Source organism: Rattus norvegicus, chromosome 6 (genome assembly GCF_036323735.1).
Source record: "Rattus norvegicus strain BN/NHsdMcwi chromosome 6, GRCr8, whole genome shotgun sequence".
Lineage (NCBI taxonomy): Eukaryota > Metazoa > Chordata > Mammalia > Rodentia > Muridae > Rattus > Rattus norvegicus.
The window spans coordinates 46,514,649-46,542,065 of NC_086024.1; the positions used below are offsets into that span (position 1 = coordinate 46,514,649).

General features: G+C 49.3%; 1 protein-coding gene across 7 annotated transcripts in view; it reads left to right on the forward strand.

Moving 5' to 3' along the window:
- Asap2 (ArfGAP with SH3 domain, ankyrin repeat and PH domain 2) overlaps positions 1 to 27,417 on the forward strand; it is a 163,065-nt gene that overhangs the window by 128,044 nt on the left and 7,604 nt on the right. For 3 of the 7 annotated variants that reach the window (XM_063262069.1, XM_039113144.2, XM_063262072.1), the window contains 9 exons: positions 4,551 to 4,645; positions 8,879 to 9,068; positions 12,259 to 12,344; positions 14,756 to 14,871; positions 16,824 to 16,891; positions 18,372 to 18,485; positions 19,832 to 20,084; positions 22,182 to 22,316; positions 23,786 to 23,951. In XM_063262069.1, the coding sequence (XP_063118139.1) occupies positions 4,551 to 4,645; positions 8,879 to 9,068; positions 12,259 to 12,344; positions 14,756 to 14,871; positions 16,824 to 16,891; positions 18,372 to 18,485; positions 19,832 to 20,084; positions 22,182 to 22,316; positions 23,786 to 23,951 (1,223 nt within the window). 7 annotated transcript variants of the gene reach the window in all.

Genomic DNA, 27,417 nt, shown 5'->3' on the forward strand with positions numbered 1-27,417 from the left:
TCAGACAGCAGGGCTGGCCAGCCGCAGCCCCAAGCCCTGGGAACGGCTTTTCAGCAATGGCATTTCACTGACACTCAGCTAAGCCACTCTGGGTAGTGACTGCAGTTGCTTACGGCGGCTCTGAGAAATTACAGTCAGCTGCCATCCGTGAATCATGTTTAGGCTCCAGGCGTTGGCATGACTGGAGCTTGTGTGTGTGTGTGTGTGTGTGTGTGTGTGTGTGTGTGTGTGTGTGTGTACACATGCACTTTTTCTCTGGCCTAAGTGAGATTCAGAGTCCAAAAAACTTGTTCGTGTAATGCATGAACTTCATCGTCTAAAAATTCTTCAACACCACAGGCTGTGCGCAAACAGCACTGAGCTGTTTTTACCTACAAGTAAAACCAAGTTCCCAAGCATCCATGTATGTTGTAGATACATTAGAGAAATGGCAAAGCCACACAGATGTCAGGCATGTGAACTCCCTTCCCCCCATCCACTACATGTTCATGCCCCGCCCTTGTTAAGCCCCCAGCATTTCTTGATTCTTCCTGCATAAGTCACTGTGTTTTCTGTGTCCTCATGCGTGTCAAAGTACATGGTGTGTCTTCAGGCCTTCCGTCCCTACTGGAGCAGAGCTAGGGGTAAACAGGGAGCAAGCTAAGGCAAAGCCCAGAGGGCTAAGCGGTGCCTGTGTGCAGAAACTGTGTGGTAGTTCCACCCCACGGGTTAGCTTGAGGGCACCAGGCCTAGAGGAGGATCAGGCCTCCATGTAGTGACCCCTGTGGGACCTAAGAGACTTAAGAGAAGTCTTGCTTCTCTCACTTCTGGTTTCTGTCCTCAAGAGAGGACAGAGAGGTAAAGAACAAGTTGATATCTCATGGAAATGGGAAGCAGGAAGTTTGCTCCAGCCAGTCCCAAAGTCTAAAACTTTCAAACTCATGTAGCTTCATGTCCTACTTGGGCAGCTGCTAAAGGTTTATAGAGGCTCCGTTTCCCTGTTCTGGGCATATGTGTGATTCTCACAAACTCTTCTTGGCCATGAGCATGCCTGGACTTGGGGTCTTGCAGGGGTGAGTAGGAGTGTCTGTTGCTGCACCCCCGACACTGTGCTGCTTTAAAATAGTTTTTTCATGTTTTATTGTTCGTCCCACCGTGTGCATGTGGAGGTCACAGGACAACTTTCAGCAATCTGTTTTTATCTTCCTTCCTTGAGAAACAAGGGTGGTTCTTGTTTCTGTCAATCTGTATATTTGAGCCTAGCTGGCCCATGGGCTTCTGGGTCATTCTAATGTCTGCCCCTCCCATCTTGCCGTCGGAGTGCTGAGATTACAGACGCACAGCAGTACCTCCAGCTTCGATGGGTTCCAGGGATCAGAGTCAGTTGTCAGTTTGAAATTCAAGTGCTTTTACCCACTGTGCCCTGTCCCTGTCCCTGTTGCTGCCACCGCTGCTTCCTCCTCCTCCTCTTCTTCTTCTTCCTCCTCTTCTCCTCTTTGCTTTCTTTTCAATTTTATTTATTTGTTTGTTTTATCAATTTGTCTCTGTTGTTGGACTGATCCAGTGAAGAACATTTGGCTCGTGTCCAATGCCCAAAACAGCTAAGGAGCTCAGTTACATGAAGGACTGACTCGTTTTGGGCTTATGAAGCAGCATGAAGTTGAGGCTTCAGTTTCACTGCCTTAAGTGATAGTGCTGATCCCCTGTGTTGGTGGGTTTATAATTTACAAATCCAGCCAACCTCAAGTTGAAGTTATTTCAAATGGATGCTGGAGCGCTGGCTCAACATGAAGAGCACTGTCGTTCTTGTGAGGACCTGGGTCCGGTTCCCAGCACCCACACAGTGGCTCACAACCATCTGTAGTTCCAGGGGATCTGACACTCTCTTCTGAGCTCCATGGTCATTGTTCACCTGTGGTACATATACAGACAGACAGACAAAATACTCATATACATAAATTAAATACACCCCAAAAGTAATATTCAAGGGTATTCTAGGAGTTATTAAAAGAAAACCCAAATTTGAATTTTCCTCATCCTGAAATCTATCCTACATGTGTGTGGATGGAGTGAGGCGCCCGGCTGCTGAGTCTCTCAAAGACCCTCAACCTCTCTGGCCCTGGAGCATCCTTTGTTCACGTGCTAAGTAGCTGAGCCTACCGAGGTTTTACTGATACTGGACACATGAAGACTTTTCTTGTTGCTGCTCCCTGAACAGTGTCATTTGACAGTGATTGACATGGCACTTCCGTGTCTTAGGAGTTAGAAGTCATCGAAAGCAGTGGAGGGTATACCTAGGTGCCCTCACACTTCCCATCTCTCAGCCCTGGAACCGAGACCCCAGACAGGGAGAGTCCTGTACCAGTGAACCCTCTGGCCTCCACCTCAGCCGATGTCACTCGGGGTCCCACTCAGCACATCCACGCTTCCTTCAGGTGACCGTGACAGCGACAGCTCCTGATGCCAAAGCTCTGGTCAATACTTTCTCTCCCCCATCCAAGCATTGCTTCCCAGGAGGATCCCCAGGGGCCTTGGGGGCTTTGACTCTCTCCGTGGTTCCAAGTGGTTCCCTGTAGGCCACTTTACAAACGGGGTCTTAGATATGTGAGGTGACAGGTCGTTCCAGTATTGGATCTGCATGTGTGTGGCACACAGATGTATGTGTATATGACTCCCTGCACCAGCCATCCCAGCTAAGCCAGCCAGATCCGAGCAGAAAGGAAGCATTCTGATTCCTGCTGAATTTTCTCCTCTCATCCCCCCTCCACTTAATGTAGACTAGGAGGCATTGCGGTGGCTTCTGACATTTATTTTTTGGATCTGAACTTAAGCCAGTCACCCCTAAAAACACACCAGACCCTCCTGACGGCCACCACTAGGCAATCTAGCTAAGAAGTTTGACATTGAGTTACTAACCGTGTTTCTGATGACAAAGTTAAATAATCTGTTTTTTCTGATCCTTGTGCAAGATGCACCCTTACCAGTATTGTTTCAGGAAATATTTAACAATCTGACTTGGGGGCAGTAGCAGGAGTCTGTTCTAGAAGCTCACTTCGAGGGCAGGTGCTGAACTCTGTGCTGGGGATGAGGTGGGGCTGTCCCTGCTCTAAAGGAGCTCCTGGCTTCACTCTGCAAACGCCGGGTGCCGTGTTATCAAGGTAGCATGGCTGTGCCCGGCATGACAGTGCTTGGTGATTATTAGATGAGAAGGTGTGGAAGAGTCAGAAGTCACATCTGGAGGTCACCTGGATGTCATGTGTGATGTCGTTAGTGCTTCAGTTTGCCAAGAGTTTTCACCAAGCACGTCCCATCTGCGCTCTCTTCTCTTCTCTTGTGAATTTCACATCATGCACCCCAATCCCACTATTGCAACCTCCTCCCCCAAGCAGAGAAAAGCGGTCTCACTGTGAAGGCTGCAGTTACAGTGCCCCTCACAGTATTCCCTCTTGGCCATGCTTCCTTGCCTGCCTATGTTCATTGCAATGGCCTGTTGGTCTGACATAAGGCCTCTGGCTTCTGCTACTCTATCAATACTGGAACCTCACCGGGACTCCTCCCAGATATCTTGTTGTTGCCCTGTGTCATAGAGATCGTGTAGTTTTGGGTCTATAGGACCGGCCCCTTCATGCACTCCAGCAGTTCATCAGTGGGGTGGGCCGATTCAAAGCCCCGATTCTGGGCCTGAGAGGAATCTGAACTGCTCAGCCCACCAGCTCTCACACCCACGAGTCAGGTCACCAGCAAACCCCCTCCCCCCAGTCCCACCAGACTAGGTGCAGAGCCCACTCCCCTGAGTGCTGTAGCCCGTGGGGGACATGGCTAATTCTCCCACTCTCAACACTCATACCCTAGGACCAGCTCTCCTACCTGCCATAGGTGGTGAAGGATGGGGTGGTGAGGAGAATTGTGTCTCAGCCTGGCTGTACTACTGCCCAGCAGACAAGAGATGGGGCCGACTCACCTACAACCACCATGTCCAGGGGCAGCTCTACTCTGCTGCCCAGGAGAGGTGCAGGGCCCATTCTCCCTTGTTCTGTAGCAGGTGAGGGACAGGGACAGTTCCCCTGTTCTCATGACCTCATCGGGACCAACTCTCCTGCCTGCCGCTGGTGGTAAGGGCTAATGGGAGGGGAGGGGATTTCTCCCCGGCCTGTGCAACCCCCCACCACACTGCTGACAAGAGTCAGGGCTATCTCACCTGCAACCCCCATATCCAGGGCTAACTCCTGGTCATGGGTATCTCTGTAACACTATTCACAGCTGGTGTGAGGAAGGCTAGAGCCAAAAAAATTTTTTCAGGAGCACAGGTAAAAATGTAGATTCCCGTGAGTTGAATTCCTGCTTCTCCAAGTCTGTGGTGACTGTCATCCGTTTTCCACAGGATCCTTGGCAGGTCATCGTGCTGTGCTGATACCATGGGGCTTTGCGGACTGTGCCTTTTCATTAAAAGCAAACCGCTTTATGGCCCTATTTCTTAGTGGCCATTAAATAAATCATCAGATTGTGAATAATGGACAGCAGTGGAGGGTATTAATAATTGAGTGCTCTGAAATAGACTTCTGTTTTTGCAGCTTGCCAAGAATATTGGGAATGCGGGCTTTAATGAAATCATGGAGTGTTGCCTACCGCCTGAGGACCCAGTCAAACCCAACCCAGGCAGCGACATGTGAGTATCAGGCCGCCTCTTCTCGTTTGCGCTTTGCCAGTGCAGGTGTTCAGTTATGTCAGTTTGTTTGCATCCGGTAGTAGGCAAGCATTTGTGACGTAGTGTCTCCCAGAGACTGGATAGCATGGTTATAAAGCATTGTCTTCTTTACATGAAGTTGTTCGTTTCAGATCTGACCTGGAGTGACATCAGGAGCCCACATTTTGGGCCACAGAATGGGGCAGGTTCTTTGTCACCTAAGTCTAAACCTCAGTTTCTATAATAAAAAGGGAGAGCATGCTGACCCCCTCAAAGGGGCCCTGGAGAAGTTGGAAACATGGCTTGCACTCAGTTTTGAGTGGTATTGGCAACGGAGTCTATGCAAGTGCCCTGGCTGCCTTTGAGAAAAGAGGGTCCCTTGTGATTTAGGCTTTCCTTGAGACCATGGGTGCACAGTGCCTTGCTGGACAACTGGAGGACCCCATCTAGTGAAGGAAATGGCAGGGTCCACTATGACAAGTTTAGTGACAGCTGTTGCTCCATGCTGGTGGTGTGTCTCGCTGAGGGACTAGTCTTCAAGAATGGTACAGTACCAGTCAACTTTAAACTACGAGTATAGTAAAATACTTCAAGTACTGGGTTAGCGGCTTCAAGTAATGGTACAGCTGTTAAGAGCACTTGTTGCTCTTGCAGAAGACCTGGGATCAGAGCCCAGCACCTACATGAGGGCTTCAACAGTTCAGTTCTTGAGGACCTAATACCTTCTTCTGGCCTCTACAGGCACCAGGAGTGTCTATGGCGTGTATACATATATACAGACAAAGTACTCAGATACATAAAAACAAATAAATCTTTAAAAAAAAAACCTAGCAAGATTCCTTATGAAATTGAGCATCTGTCTGTTTGAGGGGTAATTGATTCTAAAAATGAATACCACCTTTCAACACCTTGACTCAGCTCTGAGGCTCTCTCTCTCTCTCTCTCTCTCTCTCTCTCTCTCTCTCTCTCTCATACGCACACATACAGATACACACAGACACAGACACACACACACACACACACACACACACATAGACACACACACGCATGCACACCTACAGACACACCTTGACAGTTCTCACAAGGAAGTTTACATTCCGTTTCCTCAGAAATGAGGGCAGATGGCTATCACAGTAGTGAAAAGCCTCTCACAGTCGTTCCTATGCATGTGAGATGAACTGCATGAGCGGGCATGGTTGAGGCAGGAGGATTATGCATTTGGAGCTAGGCTGAGCTGTACAGTGAGTTCTAGGCTAACCTGGGATACATAATGAGTTCAAGGCTAGCATGGGTGGCATAGGGAGACCCTTAGTCTGGTTCCTCGCACCCAAATAAAAGAAGAAAATTTATCGAGCGACTCCGCGTGCTTCCGGCAGCTGCCTCTTTCCTTGTAACACTCCATCACACTCTACAGTATACTTGGGTTTTCACATATTGTTCTGCAAATTGCATTTCACTCACTTTCTGCGTTTGCCCCCACAGTATGTTGCTTGTAGTGGTTCCGTAAATATTTAATGGCTCAACAAATCACATAAATAGCCCCAGCTCTGTGCCTGCTTCATTCGGCGACCATTTTATTTCCAGATTTGATTGAGTGAGCTGCTTGCAGCTTGGAGTAAGCACGCACCATCTTTAACCATATGCTGAAGGGGAAACCAAAGGCACCCTCTAATGGCCTGTGAACCCCCAGGCGGGAATGGAGGCACAGAGCATGTGTGGCTGGGCCACCCAGAGGCCAGATAGCATCTGCTCATAGAGGCAGACTCTCTGAAGAAGCAGCAGGAAGCCCTCCACCCCCAACAACACCAGATGGATCAGTCTGTGGTGTCCCGATGCTTCTCCCCACACGTCTCAGTCGATATATTAAAAAAACGAGAGGGGTTGGGGATTTGGCTCAGAGGTAGAGCGCTTGCCTAGCAACCACAAGGCCCTGGGTTCGGTCCCTAGCTCCAAAAAAAAAGAAAAAAGAAAAGAAAACAAACAAACAAAAAAACAAAAAAAAAACAAACAAAAAAACGAGAACACAGTAAATGGCCCAGTCTATCTCCGTGCAACCAGGGTCAGAGTGGGTTACAGAGATCTCTCCCATATTTGGGTTGGAATTATCTTCAGGGAACTCAGAGGCCAGAATACATGAAGATCCATTTAAAACAACAACAGCAACAAACCTACACACCCCCCAAAAGAAAAAACAAAAACAAGAGACTAGCCGATCACTTTAGAAGCTGAAGGAGGAGGATGGAGAATTTGAGGCCATCCTGGGTTATATAGTGAGACTGTTTAAATGAAAAGTAAAACAAACAAAGCCAGAGCTTAGGGCTGGTGAGATGGCTGCGTGGTTAAGAGTGCTTAACGCTCTTGCAGGGGACCTGAGTTTAGATCTCAGCACCATATATGAGCTCCCAGACTATACTTTTAGTTCCCAGGCATCCAGAGCCCTTGGCCCACCTTTTAGGCAGTAGGCATGCATATGTGCAGGCCAAACACCCGTGCACATAAAACAAAACAGGCCTTAAAAACAAGAGCTGAGGACGTCCTTCCAGTGATAGAGAGCTTGTGCCTGACGTTCGTGTGGCCCTGGGTTCAGTCCCCACCCCCAAATAAATAGATAAGTAATGGAACTCAGCTGTTTCTAGCGCACCTTTGTCTGTTAGGAGTCACAGGGCATGTCCCACATTTTACTGAAAGTACACAGAACTTGACAACTATCCTGTCACTAGAGTCCATAGAGTTTAAGGCATTGAGTTAAGTTCCCCATGAAGACTATCCCACTATGGTTTGGTAATTCTTGAAAGTCCCACACCAGAAAAGATCTCTAGCTCTGACCTGGGCCAGCCAGGGCCTTTGCCAGGAGGCTCAGGAAGCTACCCATTCTTCCTCTGACGGCTTCAGCGTGCTCATCTGTTCTGTGGGGATCCGTGAATTGGACTGTCTCTGTGACAGGCTGGGAACAGGCTGATGGGTTACATCAAGGCTTGAGCCTCAAGGTGGACCTAGAACTAACTCTCTGCAGGTTGGGACTGCGTGTGAGCAGTGTGAAGGCTGAAGTGGCTCAGCCCCGCCTTCCTGGGATGGCATGTTCTAGAGGAGGGACCTCTATCCTGGGCTGAATGACTGTCTCCAGGGTCCCCCAGTTAAACAAGCCTCTGTGTGTTCCGTTCCCAGAGAGCTCAGGCAGGTTGTCTGCCACAGACTGAAGGCAGTCTATGGAAGCTTCTGCAGGAACAAGGCTTCCCTGCAGTGTGGCTGGGGTGACAGGGAGAGAATGTGTGATAAGGAATCCTAGCTAGAGCAGGTACAACCTAGATTGGTAAAGTGTGGGCCTGGGTGTTTTCTCTCTCTGGTTCCTATCTCCCTGGAGATGAGAGGCCATGTGGGCAGTGGCTCTTGGCTTGGTTAGCTCTCTTGCCTCTTGATGCCTGCTTCTGGGAGAGTGGCTGTCTGCATCTCACGGTGCCCTGTTGCAGGCCCCAGGTTAGAGAAATGCCATCTGCAGACACCAGCGGGATGATAGAGAGCCACCCCCCCGTCCATTTTTTCCTAGGAAGGAGGGGATATCAGTACTGTGTTTCAAAATGCCGAGTAGACCCACACACTCCCGAACCCCAGTGTCTGTCGCCTGGGACCCCTCGATTTGAGGGTTTGACACCTTTGTCACTTAGTTTCCTCTGATTCCCTGCCACTGGTGTGTGTGCACCTTTTAAGGCACCCATGAGGACTACAAAGGACAGGATGCAGATGTGACTATCAGGTCAGTAGGAAGGCAGACAGAATACCAGGGAGAGCCAGAACAGAGAGCAGTCAGGGTGGCCAGCCTGTCTGAAGAGGGAGCTGGGGACCAGCAGGAGGAATGCGGATAACAGCAGAGAAAGATTTGAGCATGCGGATAGAGGGATGTGAGCAAGCCAGGCAAATACACAGGTTAGGTGTGGGGACTGCAGATGCTGAGGGAGCCCTCAGGGCTATGGAAGGAGACAGCAGCAGGCAGCTGAGAGAATGTAAAAAAGCCACACATCTGGCCTCTGTCTTTATAACTGGGTGAGGCCCAGGACTGCTGGTGAGCTTTGGCACCTCTGATACTGGTAGCTAGACATGCCTTTGCTTAAGGAAGGCACCCACAGGGCCCCAAGAGGCCTGGGCAGGGTTGTGGATGATGGACTGGATGGGTGGATGGAGGCCCTCAGTGTTTGACCCATCCGTTATGTCTGGTTTCAGGATTGCAAGGAAGGACTACATCACAGCCAAGTACATGGAGAGGAGATACGCACGGAGAAAGCATGCGGACACAGCGGCGAAGCTCCACAGCCTTTGCGAGGCCGTCAAGACCAGAGATATTTTCGGGTTACTCCAAGCTTATGCTGATGGTGTGGACCTGACGGAGAAAATCCCACTGGCCAACGGTCATGTAAGAAGGGCTGCAAAGGATGGGAAATGCGGGGCAGGACAAGGGAGGTGTGCAGTGAGTACACCTATCACTCCCTTGGGGAGAAAAGGGTGGCACGTTTGGGTGGAGCATACATCATCATAACTGCTTGGACCACACATGTTTTAATTTGGGGTGCTTTTTTAGGTGTTGAAATACTTGATACATTGTTAGAGCTTAGAGATGGGGCACAGTTGGCTTGTGTCACCCGTAGGCCGTGGACGTAGAAGCGATCTTGTACAGTATCATCAGCGTGCCACCATTTTAACTGTTAGCTGTCATCAGAGCTCGGGTGTGGAATTTTCCGCTTGTCAAAAAGTTTAAGGTTGTGTCACATTTTTGGATTTCTGACATGCATTCAGGATGCCTGACCTGATCACATGCAACGCTATTATGTTGTATGGCACAGCATTTTGCTATATAGTGACACTGGAATGACCACAGTGTAGATCACCTCGTATACTGATCTTTTGTCATAGACACATTTCAGATCTACTCAGCAGTCTTGGATGTATGATTCAAACGCATGATTAACTACAACCACTGCTATACAACAGGACCCACTCCCACTCCCTTCCCCCACCCCACCCCACCCCCCTTTTTTTTCTGAAAGACTCTCATTTTGCTGGCAATCCTCCTGCCTCAGCTTCCTGGATACTGAGATTATTCTTGAACACCATCCCACCTAGACTGACTACTTTCAAACTGAACTTTTGTATTTTGGGTTTGTTCTTTCTTAAAAAAAAAAAAAAGATTGATTTAATTTTGTGTGTATGTACCCGAGTGTATATATGTACCATGTGGATGTGGGGCATCCTCAGAGGCCAAAAGAGGGTGTCAGATCCCTTAGAGCTGGAGTTACAGGTGGTGGTGAACCTCCCAGTATGGATGCTGGGAACCGAACATGAGTCTCTATAAGAGCAGCAAGTTTCTTAACTACTGAGCTGTCTCTTTAGCCCTGGTTTCATCTTAAGCCAAAAGTGTAATGCCAGATGTTAAAGGGAAGCCTTCTGAGGTGGAAGGGATACATCTTCAGATGCCTAAAACCCTGAGAAGACTGTCCCTACCATTAACAGGTTTAGCGTCTCATTCGTGTGGGAAGCTGGTCCCAGACCGTCTCTGAGGCCATGCTGAGGACCATCTTGTAGTTCATACTCTTGAGTGTCCCCCCAAAGGGATGGGTAGAGCACCTCCTCCAGCCTCCACATGTTGGTCTTGGAATCTTATCTGTTTTACTGTCGATACCTAAGGCGCTGTCTAGTCTCCTGGCCTTCCCGATGGAGTTCCCATGGGCACATAGTCTAGGTCCAAAGAACCTCCTGGTCTCAGGATGGGGTTCATCATCCTGTATGGTGGGGTGTGTTTTAGACAGGATTTGTATTCCTACATAAAACATCATTACCAAGAAGCAAGTTAGGGAGGAAAGAAAGGGTTTATTCAGCTTACACTTCCACATTGCTGTTCATCACCAAAGGAGGTCAGGACAGTGTGATGGTTTGTATATGCTTGACCCATGGAGTGGTACTATTAGGAGGTGTGGCCTTGTTGGAGTAGGAATGACACTGTGGGCATGGGCTTAAGACCCTCACCCTAGCTGCCTGGAAGTCAGTCTTCCACTAGCAGCCTTCAGATGAAGATGTAGAACTCTCAGCTCCTCCTGCACCATGCCTGCCTGGATGCTGCCATGCTCCCACCATGATGATACTGAACTGAACCTCTGGACCTGTAAGCCAGCCCCAACTGTTGTCAGTAAAACCCTAAAACAGACAGGAACTCACACAGGGCAGGAACCTGGAGGTAGGAGCAGTTGCAGAGGCCATGGAGAGATGCTGCTTACTGGCTTGCTCAGTTTGCTCTCTTATAGAACCTAGGCCCAGCAGCCCAGGGATGGCACCACAATGGTCTGGGCCCTCCCCACTTGATCACTAATTGAGAAAATGCCTTACAGCTGGATCTCATGGAGGCATTTCCTCAAGGGAGGCTCTTTTCTCTGTGATGACTCCAGCTCGTTTCAAGTTGACATGCAAAACCAGCCAGTACAGATAGTAGGTAGGCTATCGTGTTTGGATCCAGAGTTCTAGGCTGAGCTAGATCCCTTGATCGGGAACATTGCAAGGTAACACCATTTTCTCCTGGTAACACAGGCTATTCCTAAGTATTAGCCAGTGTCACTTCCATTCTCTCTCAGGAGAAATCTGCAGCCCCGTGTCTAGAGCAGAATGTGCACTACTGACAGAGGACTGAGCAGGCAGGACAAGTGAAGAACAAGGCAGCCGCCCTGTTCATGCCGTCTGCGTTTTTTTTTTTTTTTTTTTGAGCTGAGGACCGAACCCAGGGCCTTGCACTTGCTAGGCAAGCGCTCTACCACTGAGCTAAATCCCCAACCCCGCCGTCTGCGTTTTGACTGTTTGCTTTCCCTCTACTTTTTGACCCACTCAGCCGGTGGTGATGTAGGGATGGGGACACAATCGAAATGGCTTGGACTTGAAACCCCCAGCGTGTCTCACTTCCTGTGAGTAGGGAGGGATAGGACAGTTATGTTGTCTTAGTTACTTTTCTATTTCTGTGATGAGGCACCATGACCCAGACTGCTTGTCGAAGAATGTGTTTATTTGGGGATTTGTGTTTCAGTGGGTTAGAGTTCATGACCATCATGGTGGGGAGCATGGCAGCAGGCAGGCAGGCCTGGTGCTGGGGAGTGGCTGAAGTTCACATCCATAAGCCAGAGATAGAGACAGAGACAGAGACAGACTGACTGGCTGTCTGTCTGTCTGAGAGCTCACATTTAAGACACATCCATAAGGCAGAGACGGACAGACAGACAGGCACACAGACAGACTGGACTGGAAAGGTCATAAATCTTTTAAACCTCAAAGCCCACCCCGAGTAACACACCTCCTCCACCAAAGCCACACCATCTCATGCTTTCCAGATTGTCCCACTAACTGGGGACCAAGTATTCAAACACACGAGCCCATGGAGGCCATTCTCACTCAAAGCACCACATACGCCTTTTGCTTGTGGAGATTGAAAAGTGAGCCCTCTGGGTCATAGATAAATATTTTGCGGAGAGGTAGAAAGGCTTGTGGAAGAGATATATGCTATTTCACCTTGGTGGTCCAGGAGTTGGTGGGTGCCACTGGAATTCCAAATGTCTTGGTTTGAATTTCAGGAGCCAGATGAGACAGCCCTCCATCTTGCAGTCAGATCTGTGGACCGGACTTCCCTTCACATTGTAGACTTCCTCGTCCAGAACAGGTGGGTGTCTCAAAAATAAACAGAGACCTTCGTTCCAGTTCGCTTGGGCTTCCAAGAAGGGAACCAGACCCTGTCTCCACTACTTGGGCTGTGTTGACAAGATGCTCATATCTCAGGCTTAAATATGAATTATAGGAATTTCTTAGAAAAGACCCGGAGTATGAGAACAGAAGGCCTTCATGATACCTGCAGGACCTGGAGGCTAGGAGAGACTCCAGGGAACCATGGCTGCTCAATTCCCAGCCCTGGGGAAGACCTCATGGTGTCAGGGCCAAAGTCTGTGACATGAACATTTCTCTGGTTTGTCCTGTGGGTGGGTCTTTCCCATATCAGTCCCTACACAGCATATCAATAGCAGAGAGATAGGAGGGGATTGAGATGTACTGGCCCGGGTCCTAAGCCAGGAATTGTAAATCAGAACTCAGTGAGGGCTGTTCCCTCTGGGTTGAGAGGCCACTTATAATCATTGACTAGAAACAGTCTTCTGAGTTGTTCTGTGTGTGCTGCGTCCATTTGCACACCCCTCCTGGCGACTGCAAGCCACATGCTAAGTCCCTTCAGTCTGTACTGTTGACTCTGTGATCATGGCTGGGGTTGACTGTGTTGGAGCAGAGGATGCTGGTTAAACTCTGCAAGTGCCATGAGAAGTCCTGGTGTGACAGCAACGGGATGGATGGTTTGTATTTGTGGCCTCTGCCCTTCCCTGTCATTTCCGGAAAATGGAGTAAAGAAACTGGTAAGTAGGAGAGACCTGCAGGACAGTCAGCCCTACAACCTGTGAAGCCCAGAACTCAGGGTTGAGTCAATTAAACTCTCTCCTCTGAGCCCAGCCCAGGGCTTGACGTGGAATGCTGAGTCCATGGGCCTTTGATAAGTAGCTGGTTTGTATTTGCCTCCACACAAACCCTCCCAGTGCAGGAGCCTGATTTGTCTTCTCCTAAGATAGAAGGTAGGTAGCGATAGAGGATGGCACATCAGGTTAGGAAGTGGTTTGAGGTAGCTCAGTGGTAAGCGCTTGCTTCGCGTGCTTGGGCTTAAGAGTTCGAACCTCGGCACTGCACAAAGCCAGGGAAGCAAAGGTGGCTCTCCTTACACTGAGGCAGCTGCTGTCCTTCCGCTGGGACCAGTGGGTACCAGGCCAAGGGAATGTCTGTTCCCATTTGTCTGCATATGGATACAGAGCCCCTGTCCTTCATTGGTGGTGGTGCGAGTTTGGAGAATAATTGCCTTTATCCTGTATGGTGAACATATGCACCTTTGGTTTTGGGTAATCTAGTCTTGTTTAATGGTAGAAGATCATGTGAAAGCCTTCAGAAGTGTCTCCCCTTCACCCACTTTCAGGGGGCTGTCCTAGGGCCAGCAGGGTTGCAGGAGCCTTGGGACACCAAACTGAATAGAAGCATTCCCTTCCCTGGAGGAAACAAAACGAAGGGGGCTGGAGAGATGGTTCAGCGGTTAAGAGCACTGGGTGCAGGGTTGGGGATTTAGCTCAGTGGTAGAGCGCTTGCTTAGCAAGCGCAAGGCCCTAGCTCCGAAAAAAAGAAAAGAAAAAAAAAAAAAAAAGAGCACTGGGTGCTCTTCCGGAGGACCTGGCTTCAGTTCTCATTACCCACGTGGTGGCTTGTAACCAGATATTCCTCCAGTTCTTAGGGAATACAGTGCCTTCTTCTGGTTTTCATTGGTACCAGGCATGTACATGAAACCCATATGTGTGTGTGTGTGTGTGTGTGTGTGTGTGTGTGTGTATGTGTGTGTGTGTGTGTATGTATGTATGTATGTGTAAACATCTATACATATAAAATAAAATAATTTTGAAAAGAAAATGGAAAGCTTGCTTGTTCTCCAGGGTGACAGGCAGGGGTGGTTGTATAGACTGAATGGTGGATCTGGTGCTCTTGGTACCACAGGGCAAGAGAGAAGAGGACAGAGGCACTAAGATTGCTCCAGGGCATCCTCTCTAGCCTAGTGGTTCTCAACCTTCCTCGTGTTGTGACCCTTTAATACAGTTCCTCATGTTGTGGTGACGCCCAACCATAAATGATATTTGTTGCTACTTCCTAACTGTAATTTCTCTACCGTTATGAATTGTAAATATATGTGAGTTTTCTAGTGGTATCAGGCGACCCCTGTGAAAGGGTCATTTGACCACCAAAGGGTTACAAATCACTGCTCTGACCCAAACTCAGCAGCAGCACAGCCACCATTGGCCTTCCCTGTCTTCCTTGCAGTCTCTCAGTCAGACTCCTCCCTGGCTACTTTCATGCTAGCTAGTCTGGTGCCCGCTCACCGCGGGGATAAGTGAGGTAAATTGTCTGCTGCTAACTCACGTGTCTTTCCACAGTCTGCAGGGCAGTTCTCAGTCCTCTGGCTTACAACTTTGATTTGTCTTTTTCTGTCCGTGTTCCGAGCAGTGGGAACCTGGACAAACAGACAGGTAAGGGCAGCACAGCCCTGCACTACTGCTGCCTGACCGACAATGCTGAGTGCCTCAAGCTCCTCCTGCGGGGAAAGGCCTCCATTGAGATCGGTAAGCCACGCGGGTTGCACTAGGTGCTCGGGCTCTGCTGGCCCCCCTCTGCCTCCTTTCCGCAGCTCTGCACTTCTGTTGTAGGAGCATTTCCCACACTCTAAAGAGTGCCTCTCCCTACCTGTCCTGCAGAGTGGCCTGTCCTGGGTATCGAAAGGCTCTGCCTGCTGTCTGTTAGCCTGTGGCCTAACCTGCAGGCCTCAGGAACAATGAGGCTAGCCCTTGCAGCTGGGTCAATCTAGATCAGTTGTGAGCAATTTTGGCTCACCTCCCAAGATCAGACAAGCCTTTCTTCGAGGAGGTGCTGGTTACTGGCCCCCTCTTGAAGTGCCTGCAACAGATCCTAACCCTCCCTCGTTCGTGGGTCCTTTACTGCCAAGCCCTGAGCCAGCCAGGTGTGGGTGGGTCCTGGGGACGTAGTTGAAGAACTACTGAACAAAGCAAAAAGTAGAAGAAGAAAAAAGACACGCATTGCTGAAAAGACACAGTTATAAAACTGATCAAGTGTGAAGCAGGGGATCACTAGGGTTTGAGGCTTAGTCTCTGCAAACCAGAACTATAGCAGTGCCCTGTCTGAATTCTAAAGAAGGAGGAGGAGGGGGAGGGGGAGGGGGAGGGGGAGGAGGAGGGGGAGGAGGGGGAGGAGGAGGAGGAGGGGGAGGAGGAGGGGAAGGAGGGGGAGGAGGAGGGGGAGGGGGAGGGGGGAGGAGGAGGAGGGGGAGGAGGAGGGGAAGAAAGAAAGAAAGAAAGAAAGGAAGGAAGAAAGAAAAGTAACAAAAAAAAAAAAACAAAACCCCCAAACATTGTTGATAGAGACTCACAGGGAAGATAGATGTCTGGACTACAAAGCTAGTATGGGGGCGGGGGCACTCAATGTGTAGTTCTTGCTCTGTTGATAACGCTAACTTAGGATAATGGTTGTCTGCCTTGACATTTCTTTAGGTAGCTCAATCCTTTCTTTTAAAATCATAGCTTCTTCACTCTGCTGTATTCTGTATAACTAAATGACAGCCATCCCTGCCCAGGTTAACCTGACTACATTCCGTGACTCCTGCTTAGTTTAATAGGGTGTGTCTATTTTACTTAGAGTTTTATTGCTGTGAAGAGACACCATGACCACAGCATCTCTTATAAAAGAGAGCATTTAAACTGGAGCTGGCTTACAGTTTCAGAGCTTTAATCCATTACCGTCATGGCGGGGGGCATGGTGGCCCATAGGCAGACACGGTGCTGGAGAAGGAGCTGAGAGTTCTACACCTTGATCCGCAGGAAGTAGGAGACTGTGTCACACTGGGCATAGTATAAGCATAGGAGACCTCAAAGCCTGCCCCCAACACGACACACTTCCTCCAACAAGGCCACACCCACTCCAACAAGGCCACACCCACTCCAACAAGGCCACACCCACTCCAACAAGGCCACACCCACTCCAACAAGGCCACACCCACCCAACAAGGCCACACCTACTCCAACAAGGCCACACCCACCCCAACAAGGCCACACCTACTCCAACAAGGCCACACCTACTCCAACAAGGCCACACCCACCCCAACAAGGCCACACCTACTCCAACAAGGCCACACCTACTCCAACAAGGCCACACCCACTCCAACAAGGCCATACCTCCTAATAATGCCATTCCCTGTGGGCCAAGCCTTCAAACGAATACTTGAATCCAGAGTAGAGGCCACTCCTATTCAAACTGCCACACCCTGTCTCAAAAGGAAAGAAAAGAGAGAGAGAGAAAAAAAAGCGCTACAGAACTAAGTAGAGTTCTCAAAAGATAAAACACAAAAGACTGAGAAGCACTTATGGAAAAGTTCAGGATCCCGTCACCTCTCAATAGCGCCACCAGCTGGCAGATCAAGCCTTTAACATGGGAGTCTTTAGGGATGTTTTATAAGCAAAAGGTAAGGCCAAGTTTTGCTTTGTTTTCCCACTTTGACTTTCAGCCAATGAGTCAGGAGAGACCCCGTTGGACATTGCCAAGCGGCTCAAGCATGAACACTGTGAGGAACTGGTGAGCATCCACCATGAGTAGATGGGGTATGATGGAGTGGGGGAATGGGGTAGAGCCAGTCTCCCTGGACAGCAACCACAGGGCACAGAACACACACATCCTGGGCCATGCTAAGTACTGGCTAGCCTGGAGGAACACTCTGGGGATTCTTTGCTACCCTCTTGCGGTTGCACTTGTGACTCAGCACGTGATTATTCAGCATGCTGGTAGCCCTGGGCTCCTTGGGTAGCTAGAATAAAGGTGGGGCCTCCACGCTATCTGGTACCCATGAGCACCTAGCTCTCTTCTTCCCACCATGTCCAGCTGCGGTTCCTACCTTTATCCTTAAGCCCAGAACACGCAGGTCAGTGTGTGTTTCTCTTCCATTCTGGAAGAAGAGGTGCTGTGGCTGGCAGAAGGGGCAGCAGGGTCATCAGTCCTCAGTTTGCCATGGGCTGTGCCTCCTTGCAGCTTAGAGAATGCAACCCCAGGCTGTTTTCCTCACTTGTGACATTGAGTTAGTTACACTCCTTTGCAAGGTTATTGTAAGGATTATTGAATTTTGCAAAGTAGGTGCACACGGTAAGCACCCAACCTACAGAACTCTTAGCCCTGCACAACTAGAGGATGAGTAACAGGTGCTCACCTCAGACCCTACCCATCACCTTGCTTCATCTTTACTTCCCATTTTATAGACGAGGAAATAGGTACAGAAAAGTCAGTGACAGGCTGGAGAGATGGCTCAGCGGTTAAGAGCACTGACTGCTCTTCCAGAGGTCCTGAGTTCAATTCCCAGCAATTACACGGTGGCTCACAACCATCTGTAATAGGATCAGATGCCCTCTTCGGATGCATCTGAAGACAGCTACAGTATACTTATATATAATCAATAAATCTTTAAAAAAAAAAAGAAAGAAAAGTCAAGCAACTTACCTACAGTTACACACTGTCTGGCCCTTGGGAAAATTAAACCCTTAACACTAAGCACAGATAATAGATTGACAGACCTCCTGCATAGCTGGAGGAGAATTAGCCAGCTACTTTCTGTGAGAGAATTTAAGAAAGGGGCATCATTTTCTGCAGGGCTCAGTTCTCTTAATATGTGAAGGCTGACTTAGCAGCAAACACGTTCCTTCTGCAGTCCAGTGCACTCCCATGCAGTGCTAATACCTGTGCCCTGGCCATCACCTTTTAGGTCCCCAAATCCCCCACCTGTGTGACACACTGCACAGTTTACCAAAAGTCACTGACAGGGAGCTCTGAGGGTCTGGGTTATCCTGTGAATCAGGTACAGGGACCTCCATAGAGACCCAGGGATTTAAATGAGCTGTCCTGGAGCAAAGTGGAGTCTCCTTGGGAGTACTGGGGACAGGAGCACTAACTGCCTGTCCTCCTTCCTAGCTCATTCAGGCCTGGGGACAGGAGCACTAACTGCCTGTCCTCCTTCCTAGCTCATTCAGGCCTGGGGACAGGAGCACTAACTGCCTGTCCTCCTTCCTAGCTCATTCAGGCCTTGTCAGGGAGGTTTAACTCCCACGTTCACGTCGAGTACGAATGGCGGCTGCTGCACGAGGACCTGGATGAGAGCGACGATGATGTGGACGAGAAGCTACAGGTCTGTGCCACGTTGCCACAGTTGCAGAGCAGGCTGGGGTCTGGCCTGCTGTCTTGTGTGTTCACTGATCTGGGCGGGTTCCGGTCCGTTCCTGTTTCTCTCCTCGCCCAGTCCATGTTGGCAGGTGACAGTGTTTACTATGTGGCTGGTCATGTTTATTTGAGTGACCTTAGAAACCACCAAGTGGGAACCACTCCACAGCCTTTGGGGGTTCATTGACTCCAACTCCTTTTATTGGATGGGGACTTCAAAAGCCTCAAGAGAGGCTGACAGCTGTTTTCACACAACTTTGGAATGAGCATAGGACTCTAGCCCTGGTCCAGTCCCCTTATCACGCACACTGCCAGGCATAACTTGGGGTACCTCAGAAGGATGCCACCTTCGTGCAAGTCTGTAGACGCAGAGCCAAGTTCAGGCAGCCTCCCTCCAGACACCTAACCCTTGGCCGTGACCCTTCTCAGCTCCCACCACAGCATATGAACACGTTTATTGTTTTAATGTTTTTTTAATAATACTTTAGGATTCTAATATGAAGTATTAAACAGATGACTAATAGATACAAGTGGAAAAGAGGATTTCTGAAGGCTGTTGGGCTATTGGTGACGGAAAAGGAGCCATTAATATCTATACTTAGTATTTCTCTGTAGTACAGATATGTACACAATGGGAGAAGGTCGAGTCTCAATAAATCTTTATTTATAAAAGCAGTAAGGTCTTTGTCAGTCACAGAGACCTGAGTCTGGTCCCTAGGACTCTATGGTGGAAAGAGAGTACTGAGCCCCGTGGTTTCCTCTGGCCTCCTCATATGTACTTATACACGTATGTACTTATACACATACACAAAGAACACGTTATTTTCTTTTTAAGCAAGTGATATCCCAGAGCGGTTTACTGACCCCTGATTTATTGGGATCTCAACAGCTCAGTGGCTCAGAGTAATGTGGAAAGGACTTGTTGTTCTGCACTGAATTAAGCACGTGCTGGTGGAGGTCGATTACCGCTCTCTGGCTGGGACTGTCCTGTCACAATGTGTTTGGAAAGGGAGACCTCAAGGACAGCACAGAGCTAGGCTGGTTCGTAAGATGCAATGGCTGCTCCTGGAAGTTCTTCAGAATTAAGACCTGTAATTAGTAAGCCATGGCTCTGAGGAGAGGTGCGTGTGCGTGTGTGTGCACGCACGTCTGTGTTTTAATTACAAGACACAAGAAGAGTGAACTTTAAAACCTTGCAGTTCAAATGCAGCAGCGTAGGTCACCACACATGGATGAGTGCTCACCGTTGAGTTGAACTGACTCAGAGAAATCCACAGCTCCGTCTCACGCTCTTTCCCTGCCTTTCCTCTGCAGCCTAGTCCCAACCGACGGGAGGACCGGCCTGTCAGCTTCTACCAGCTGGGGTCCAGCCAGTTTCAGCCCAATGCTGTGTCTTTGGCCAGAGATACTGCAAACCTCACCAAGGACAAGCAGAGGGGCTTCGGGCCCAGCATCTTGCAGAATGAGACCTATGGAGCCATCCTGAGTGGCAGCCCACCCTCATCCCAGTCAGTACCCCCCAGCACCACCAGCGCACCCCCACTCCCACCTCGGAATGTTGGCAAAGGTATACGATTTTGAGTCCCCTGCAAACGCATATGGGCTTGGGCTTTGAGAAGTTACATATATGGCTGTTAATTCTGTAGCTATTTTCTGCTTGCTTCCTTAAGGAATTCCATTATTTTTAGCATGCTAAACTGGTCGAGATACTACCAGGGTTCTTACTTGGGCAGAGGTGTGCATGGGGTATTGCTGGGCTGCCCCAAGCAGTGGCAATGGGCGGGCCTGCTGGCCAGCTAGGGTGTCCTCTGCTGCCTTCCCGCCCTATGCTTTCTCCACACGCTCCCCTCCCGGTGTCCTGATTATTCCCTTTCTTCTTTCTCAGGGCTAGCTTAGAGCACTGTGATGACTTAGTGTCTCTCTAGAATACCTTTGAAAGTGAAGGAGTAAAAGGTAGTCATTTGGGGAACAGTGCTCAACCTAACTGTAAAACACAAATGTGTAGGCCCTCCTGATGTCTTCAGTATGAAAAGTGACACAAAACTACCCCATCTCTACATAGCAGGTCCACTGGACAGGTGACTTTTTTTGGTTTGTTTGCTTAGTTGCTTTTACAAATACGGAAACATGAACAGTTTGTCCTATAGTGATGACCAGTCAGTCACTGTGCTTCACAAAGTGGCCAGCAAGTGGGCATCCTGGCTCGCCCAGACCTGCCAACCTCAGGTGGTAGTCTTCAGGGCCTTCGATGTCAAGGAGGGAGAGGCTTCCCCAGGGAAGAACAGCAGCTTCTGCTTGCTGTCCATGGGCTGTGGCTGCTATGCAGAAAGGCACTGTAAACTGTCTTTTGCAACAGCTAGGAAGGGGCTGGGGGGATACGGGATGGTCCTGGGTATTGAGCAGCTAGAAGACCAACTGGACAGACCACACACGTCACTGTCCTGCACTCAGGGAGGCCCAAAGAGTTAGGGGAACCACTGAAGAGCAAAAGCATAGAGAGCAGGCCCTGTATCTTCCACCTCCCCCACCCCACCCTCGCATACCCACAGCACCACATCCCAGGGATCATTCATTCCTCCTGGGCTCCCTGTCACCTCCTACAGGCTGACCTGGGCAGTGCAGGGCCTTATGGGCATCTCACCGCTCTTCATCCTACAGAGGTGTATTGATTCTGAAAGGCCCAGTGTCTCAGAGACTGGGTATCTTCATTCCCAGGAGAAGCTTGCACTGGCTCTATGACAAGGACCTCATTCACTCCACTGGGTGGTCGGGAAGGATTGGTCAGCTCCTCATCTTGATTTCCTGCAATCCCAGAATCCGAGGGATTGCTTTTCCCACTTTTTGCCAGAATATCTTTAGCTCTGTGTGTTTTTGTTTTCACGAGAAGTAAATCTCACCCCTGTCCTGCATCTCCCCTACCCTGAGTCTACACTTGGTGTGAAGATGGAGTCCTCACCCCATGTCCCACACTGAGATACAAACTTACCCACCATGGGGCAAGTTTGAAACTCTTTCCCAACCTTAGGGCTGGCCTGGGAGGGTGTGTCTCCTCACGCCAGGCCCAGCCCTCCCCTTAGGAACAGGGACAACCCTGTATATCTGAGTAGATGGTGCACGGTGAGAAAGATGGTGACTAGGCCACTGTGGGGGTCACCTGAAACAACTGGGATCATCTGCGCTGGTGGCTATGTTACAGGAGGCTGGGGGAAAGCCCCACCCATGGTGTTTGGGACACGCCCTTCCTCCTGCCCACGTTGGCTGAGAACAGGGTCTCTGAGGCCTACAGTGGGAGGTGATAGAAGGGCAGAGAAGAGCAGATAGTCCTTAGGTCCTGAATGCAATGCTCAGTAGATTTATGACTATTTATTTCCTTCTTCAAACTGTAATGTTTTTAAAATTTCATCAAAGTGAAAAGACCGCCTTCAAGCATTCCCTGGGGCACTTATTATTACTTTTTTTTGGTCTCACTCTCTCTACTAGAGAAAAGAGTAAACCTCAGGGCTCTATTGCTGTTCTAAAAGGCTCATGTTGACCTTTTATGAGTGAGAGGATCAATAACGAAGTGTTTTGTTTCTGTTTTTGTTCTGTGTGTGTGTGTGTGCGCGTGCCTGTATGTGCTTGCCTGTATGTGTGTGTGCATGTGTGTGTATGCGTGTGGGTTTAGTTCAGGCAGCCACCTCAGCTAACACCCTGTGGAAGACAAACTCTGTAGGTGTGGACGGTATCAGCAGGCAGCGATCTTCGTCAGATCTGCCAGCTGTCCACCCACCGCTGCCCCCTCTTCGAGTGACATCTACCAGTACGTTTTTTTTTTCCTCCTTTTTCCTTTCTTGCCAGGGGGCCTTATGAATCTGGAAGACAGGGGCATCATTGGCAACTGTGGGCTGCACACAGATACGTACCAGATGTTGCCCCCACGGCCCCAACCCTTGCAGCCTCTGTCTTAAACCCCCCATTCATTCCCTTGCTACCCTTAAAATGGCTCACTCTTTATTCTGTCTCACCAGGTATTTTAACAGCATCCACACTTGAGTTTCTTTGGCTGTGTAGTGGTTTGGGAGTGGTCATTTCACTCATGACCTGGCAATGTGTCGATATTCCCAGTGCCAATGTCTGGTTGGCAGTTCCCAATGCTGGGAGAAAGGGCCTTTCTCCTGCTGCAGAGCCAAACATTTTCACCGGGTCAGTGGACCAGCCTTCTCTGCTCCCTGCCTTATCTCGACCTAAGGAGCAGGGAGTCCTACATCTCTGGGTTGATTGCTTCCAAGACACGGGGGCCCTTCCTAGGCCGTGGTGCCTATGGCTTATATGCAGAAAGCAGTTATAACTCTTCTGCAAGAACTGCCAAGAGGGTAGATGCTAGTAGTAGCAGCAGCAGCAGGGACAGTATGTCCCAGAAGCTCTGCGGAGGGATTTGGGGCAGGGTCCAGTTGTAGTACACTCAGGTCAAATATTAAAAGGATTCTCAATATGGTGCTGCTGTGCTAATATACCTTAGACTTTTCCATTAAAGTGGAAAAGGAAACAAAGGGAGAGAGACCATAAAATAGATCCTTTTTTTTTTTTCCTTCTCCCCATATCCATTACATGTTCTATATACGTCTGTTCCCATCCTGAAGCAAGCCACTGACAAGGGCCTGGTGCTGTTTGAGAGATGGGTGGGTGACGGAAGGCCCAGGCACTTGACCTCACTCCGTTGTTGTCTTTAAACACTTCTGCCCGCTTTGTCAGTATGCTTTGCTTCTGTGCCTCAGCTTATTGTCTGTAAAATTCAGGTAGTAATAGAAACCAGCACTTCTCCACGCAGACTGGCCTCCTACTAGCCAATTGTCACAGTTTGTCCTTAGAGCTTCCCCGACTACAGGCCAGTGAAATACAGTCTGCCCCTCTGGTGGTGGGTAGGTCACTTGATGCAAAAAGAGCCCTGGCCCAGGCATTCTGGGTATCTCAGGAAAGATGCCAGGCATGAAACCTAACCTCAGACTCTGCCTGTTTGGCTGGTTTGGGGGCAGCTCAGCACAGAATCAAGGGCTGGCCCCTACATGGGTTTCTGGCTAAACACACACAGGCCATAGCAAACTTTCAGTGGTAGTTGAGACTACCCTTGCTGGTCTGCCCCTCCTTATAGTTTCCCAGAATAGACAAGCTGAGAAGCAGCCATTGGTATACCCAGAAGAGTGCTAGAAAAGGGAGACACTTCCAATAGGAGACCAGGTATGGAACCTAGGGGCTCACTCTCTCTTTCCCTCCCCCTTTTTCTCTACACAGATCCCCTGACCACCACACCACCCCCTCCTGTGGCTAAGACATCAGGAACTTTAGAAGCCATAAACCAGCCAAGCAAGTCCTCCCAACCCGGGACCTCACAGAGCAAGCCCCCACCCCTGCCACCCCAGCCACCCAGCCGCCTGCCTCAGAAGAAGCCAGCTTCTGGGTAACTATTGCCCCTGTCTGGCCACTTTATGCCTGGCCACATCAGCCATCACTGCCTCTTACATTCAGAAGGCTTCCAATAGCGTTGTCCTTATTTCTTCATTTGTTGGGATTTCTGTGTGAGCCCTGGAATCTGTGTTTCTACCATGCTAGGCTTAGAGGCCAAGTGTGTAACTTACTGATCAGCTGTCCAGGGTATTAATGTTAATTCTACGAGGAGGTTTTTAACTGTCTCACAAACTTAGATCTTTTTTTTTTAAAAGATTTATTTATTTATTTGTGTTTTTTTTAAAGATTTATTTATTTATTATATATGAGTACACTGCCGCTGTCTTCAGACACACCAGAAGAGGGCATCTGATCCCATTACAGATGGTTGTGAGCCACCATGTGGTTGCTGGGAATTGAACTCATGACCTCTGGAAGAGCAGTCGGTGCTCTTAAACACTGAGCCATCTCTCCAGCCCCCACAAACTTAGATCTTGAATCTGCATAATTGACTTAGATTTTTTTTTATATTGACACTGGGATTTTTGGGGTCAAGTCCACAAGACCCAGGCTCCTGCTGTTTTTGTGTTTTGCTCCCTAGAAACATTATCTTGATTGTATGGTTCCTCCACAGGGTCTGTTAGATGTTTCCTATAGACAAGGGCTTTCTCCTTTGTGCGCACACTGCAAAGGGACCTGTGTTTTGCCTGCTTGCATATGTGTGCACTACATACAAATCTGGTGCCTGAGGGGGCCAGAAGAGGGTGTCATATTCCTGAAATTGGTGTTGAAGATGGTTGTGAGCCACCATATGGGTGCTCAGAATCAAACCCATGTCACCTGGGAGAGTAACCAGTGCTCCGGACCCTTGAGCCATCTCTTTAGCACATAAGCCCCCCAACCCTCAATCTCTAAATCTCTTAATCTATATTTTTTTATACTAGAGAGTGGATTTTGTTTGAGGGTCTTTGCTTTTGTGGCTACACTACTAAGATTTGAGGTCCGTGTGGACGGTAATGTAGTCAGAGCTACAGAATATATGTATAAGAATGCACCTTTATCTCTTTCTGTATTCTCTAGCTTCCTCTGTTGGAACCCAGGAATTCATGGCAGCATCTCCAGTCTCACTCACATGGGTACAGACAGTGCCAGCACTTAAGGTTTTGAGACACACCCATTTAGCTGTGCACATGCTTAAAAGTCCTGTCACCAGACTTGCTGATGGCACAGCTGAGTCCCCCAGGGTGGGAGTATTGTGGTAGAGGCTGGTGTCATGGAGATCTCCCAACTCCATGGATTTGGTAGCTGTTACTGCCTTAGCAACACCTCATCTGGGCTGCAGCACCCACATGGATATATATGATCTCTTCAGGTGGTGTGACTTCCTCAAGACACGAGGTCTGGACCCAAGACAGTTCCCTCAAAACCAGCCAGGCCCTGGGAACTAGCCAGCGTTACCGTATGGGTGGTACCGGACACTAAGACCTAATGCCTAGAGAGGGCTTTGGTGGGACACAGGACAGCCAGACTGTGCATTTTAATTCTGTTCCCCCACACTTGCTCATTGGTGAGAACCCCGCTCCTGTACTCAGTAATGCAGTTGCCCCTTTCTGTGAACACTCTCCTGGTTCTGCCTCTGCCTGTCCTAGAGGCTGAAGCATTCTTTCCCTGCTTGGACCAAGTCCAGTTCCAGTACCCACACTTAATCATGCAGCCCCTAGCCCCTGTCCAGGCCAGGTATCCCTGCTGTGTCATTGACTCCTTGTTTCACCCAGGTTGGCCACTAGACCACTTCAGTCCTACCCCCAGCCTGACCTTTGCCCTGCCTGGCTCTGACAAACCTCTCTATTCGAATGCATTAAGCCCTGCTCCCTCTCTCTTTCAATATAATCCCCACATCTTATCTGTCAGACCAGGTTGGCCTTCCCTTTAATGTGACATCTGATTTTTATCAAATAACACAACTGTTCTGACGGCCCCATCAATCCCAGAGGTCAAATCCAGTACATGTTCCCGACTGAACTCCAGCCCCAAGGCCCTGTGTCTTTCTGACTCTTCCCTCATTATCCTTTGGGCCAAAGTCAGTTTTGAAGATGGTGGTGGTGACAACATGCTAGCTTCTCAGATGGTTCACCAAAGCTAGCCTGGTGTCACTGCCACCTAGAGGCAGGGCTGGGAGCACAGTCCCCAGCTTGGCTCTACACTGTAGGGGAGTGAGGTTTTCTTGTTAACTGGCAATTCTGCCACCGTCTTCTTCAGTTCCTGTGTTGTTTCTGTGCCTCTTTTAAAAATACGGATGCAGAGAAGTTTTCTCCATTTTATACTTTTCTTAAAATTTCGGTTCTCATAGTAAATCAAACTTTTTATACCATCTGGGTTTTGTTCTATGGGGGCTTCCTCTCTCATTTCATAAGGACAGGATCATTTGGGAGAGAAGTGGGCTCTCTCTTTGCTGGCCTCTGTGTAGTTGTGGCGTTCCCTGTAAGTGCCCCTGCGCCCTCTCATCCTTCCTCCGGTTAGACAGTTAACCTTACTAGCAGACTATGCTTGGTTCTTTCATTACTGTAACAAATAGCCAAGAGGAACCGTCTGAAAGAAGAAAGGTTTGTCTTGGTTCACAGTTCTTGCTGTGGGCCATTTGGCTCCATTACAGTCGGCCTGTGGAAAGCCAAGAACATCGTGGCGGCATGGGCAAAACTCTTTACCTCACAGCAGCAGGAAGCAGAGTGGAGAATGGTCCTTGATGCATGACCCTGGCGATCCTGTCTCCTACTTGCAGCTGCCTTTTGATAATGCTACCAGATTTTGACTCCTCCAACGGACGAACTCACTTCCCAAAAGTACATCACCTGGCCGCCGACATTTAAGCATGGGAACCTTTTGGGGGAACATTCCCTATCCACACCCTAACAATAGGTTTCTCTGAGGCAGTGGGGTTGTCTGGGTGACTCCCCCCTCCCTGGACAACTCAGGTTCATGGTGTCTGCCTAAAGGGTGTATGAATTCTGGGAGTCATATTAAAATGAATCTCATACTCAGTCCCTGTGCTTTTGAGATGTCCCTAGTGTCCCTGGGGGGGGGGGGGGGAGATGTCCTTCCCTGTTTCCTCCCTGGAATGGAAGCTGTCTTCAGTATGCTGGGGAGGGTCCCTGGGAGTCCAGGGGTTTGTGAGTTCCTGACATAGCTCTGGGGGTTTGGTTGTCGTTTATTCTTGGTGAATGTTCTTGCTCATTGCATGGCCTGCCCTGTCTCCCACCTCCAGAGGTCCATAGCCTGACAGGGAGATTACCAAATACCTGGAACGGCTCAGGGCTTTGCTACACTTGTGTAGGAGTCCCCTGCTTGGTCACCTGGGTCAGTTATAATTCATCCTGACGTTTCCAGCTTCTAAAGTTCATTCCTTTCCAGGTCTTTGTACAACTGGTTTGAGTTTTCATTTCTAATTCTTTTGCCTGGGAAGTGTACTTTTAATATGCTAT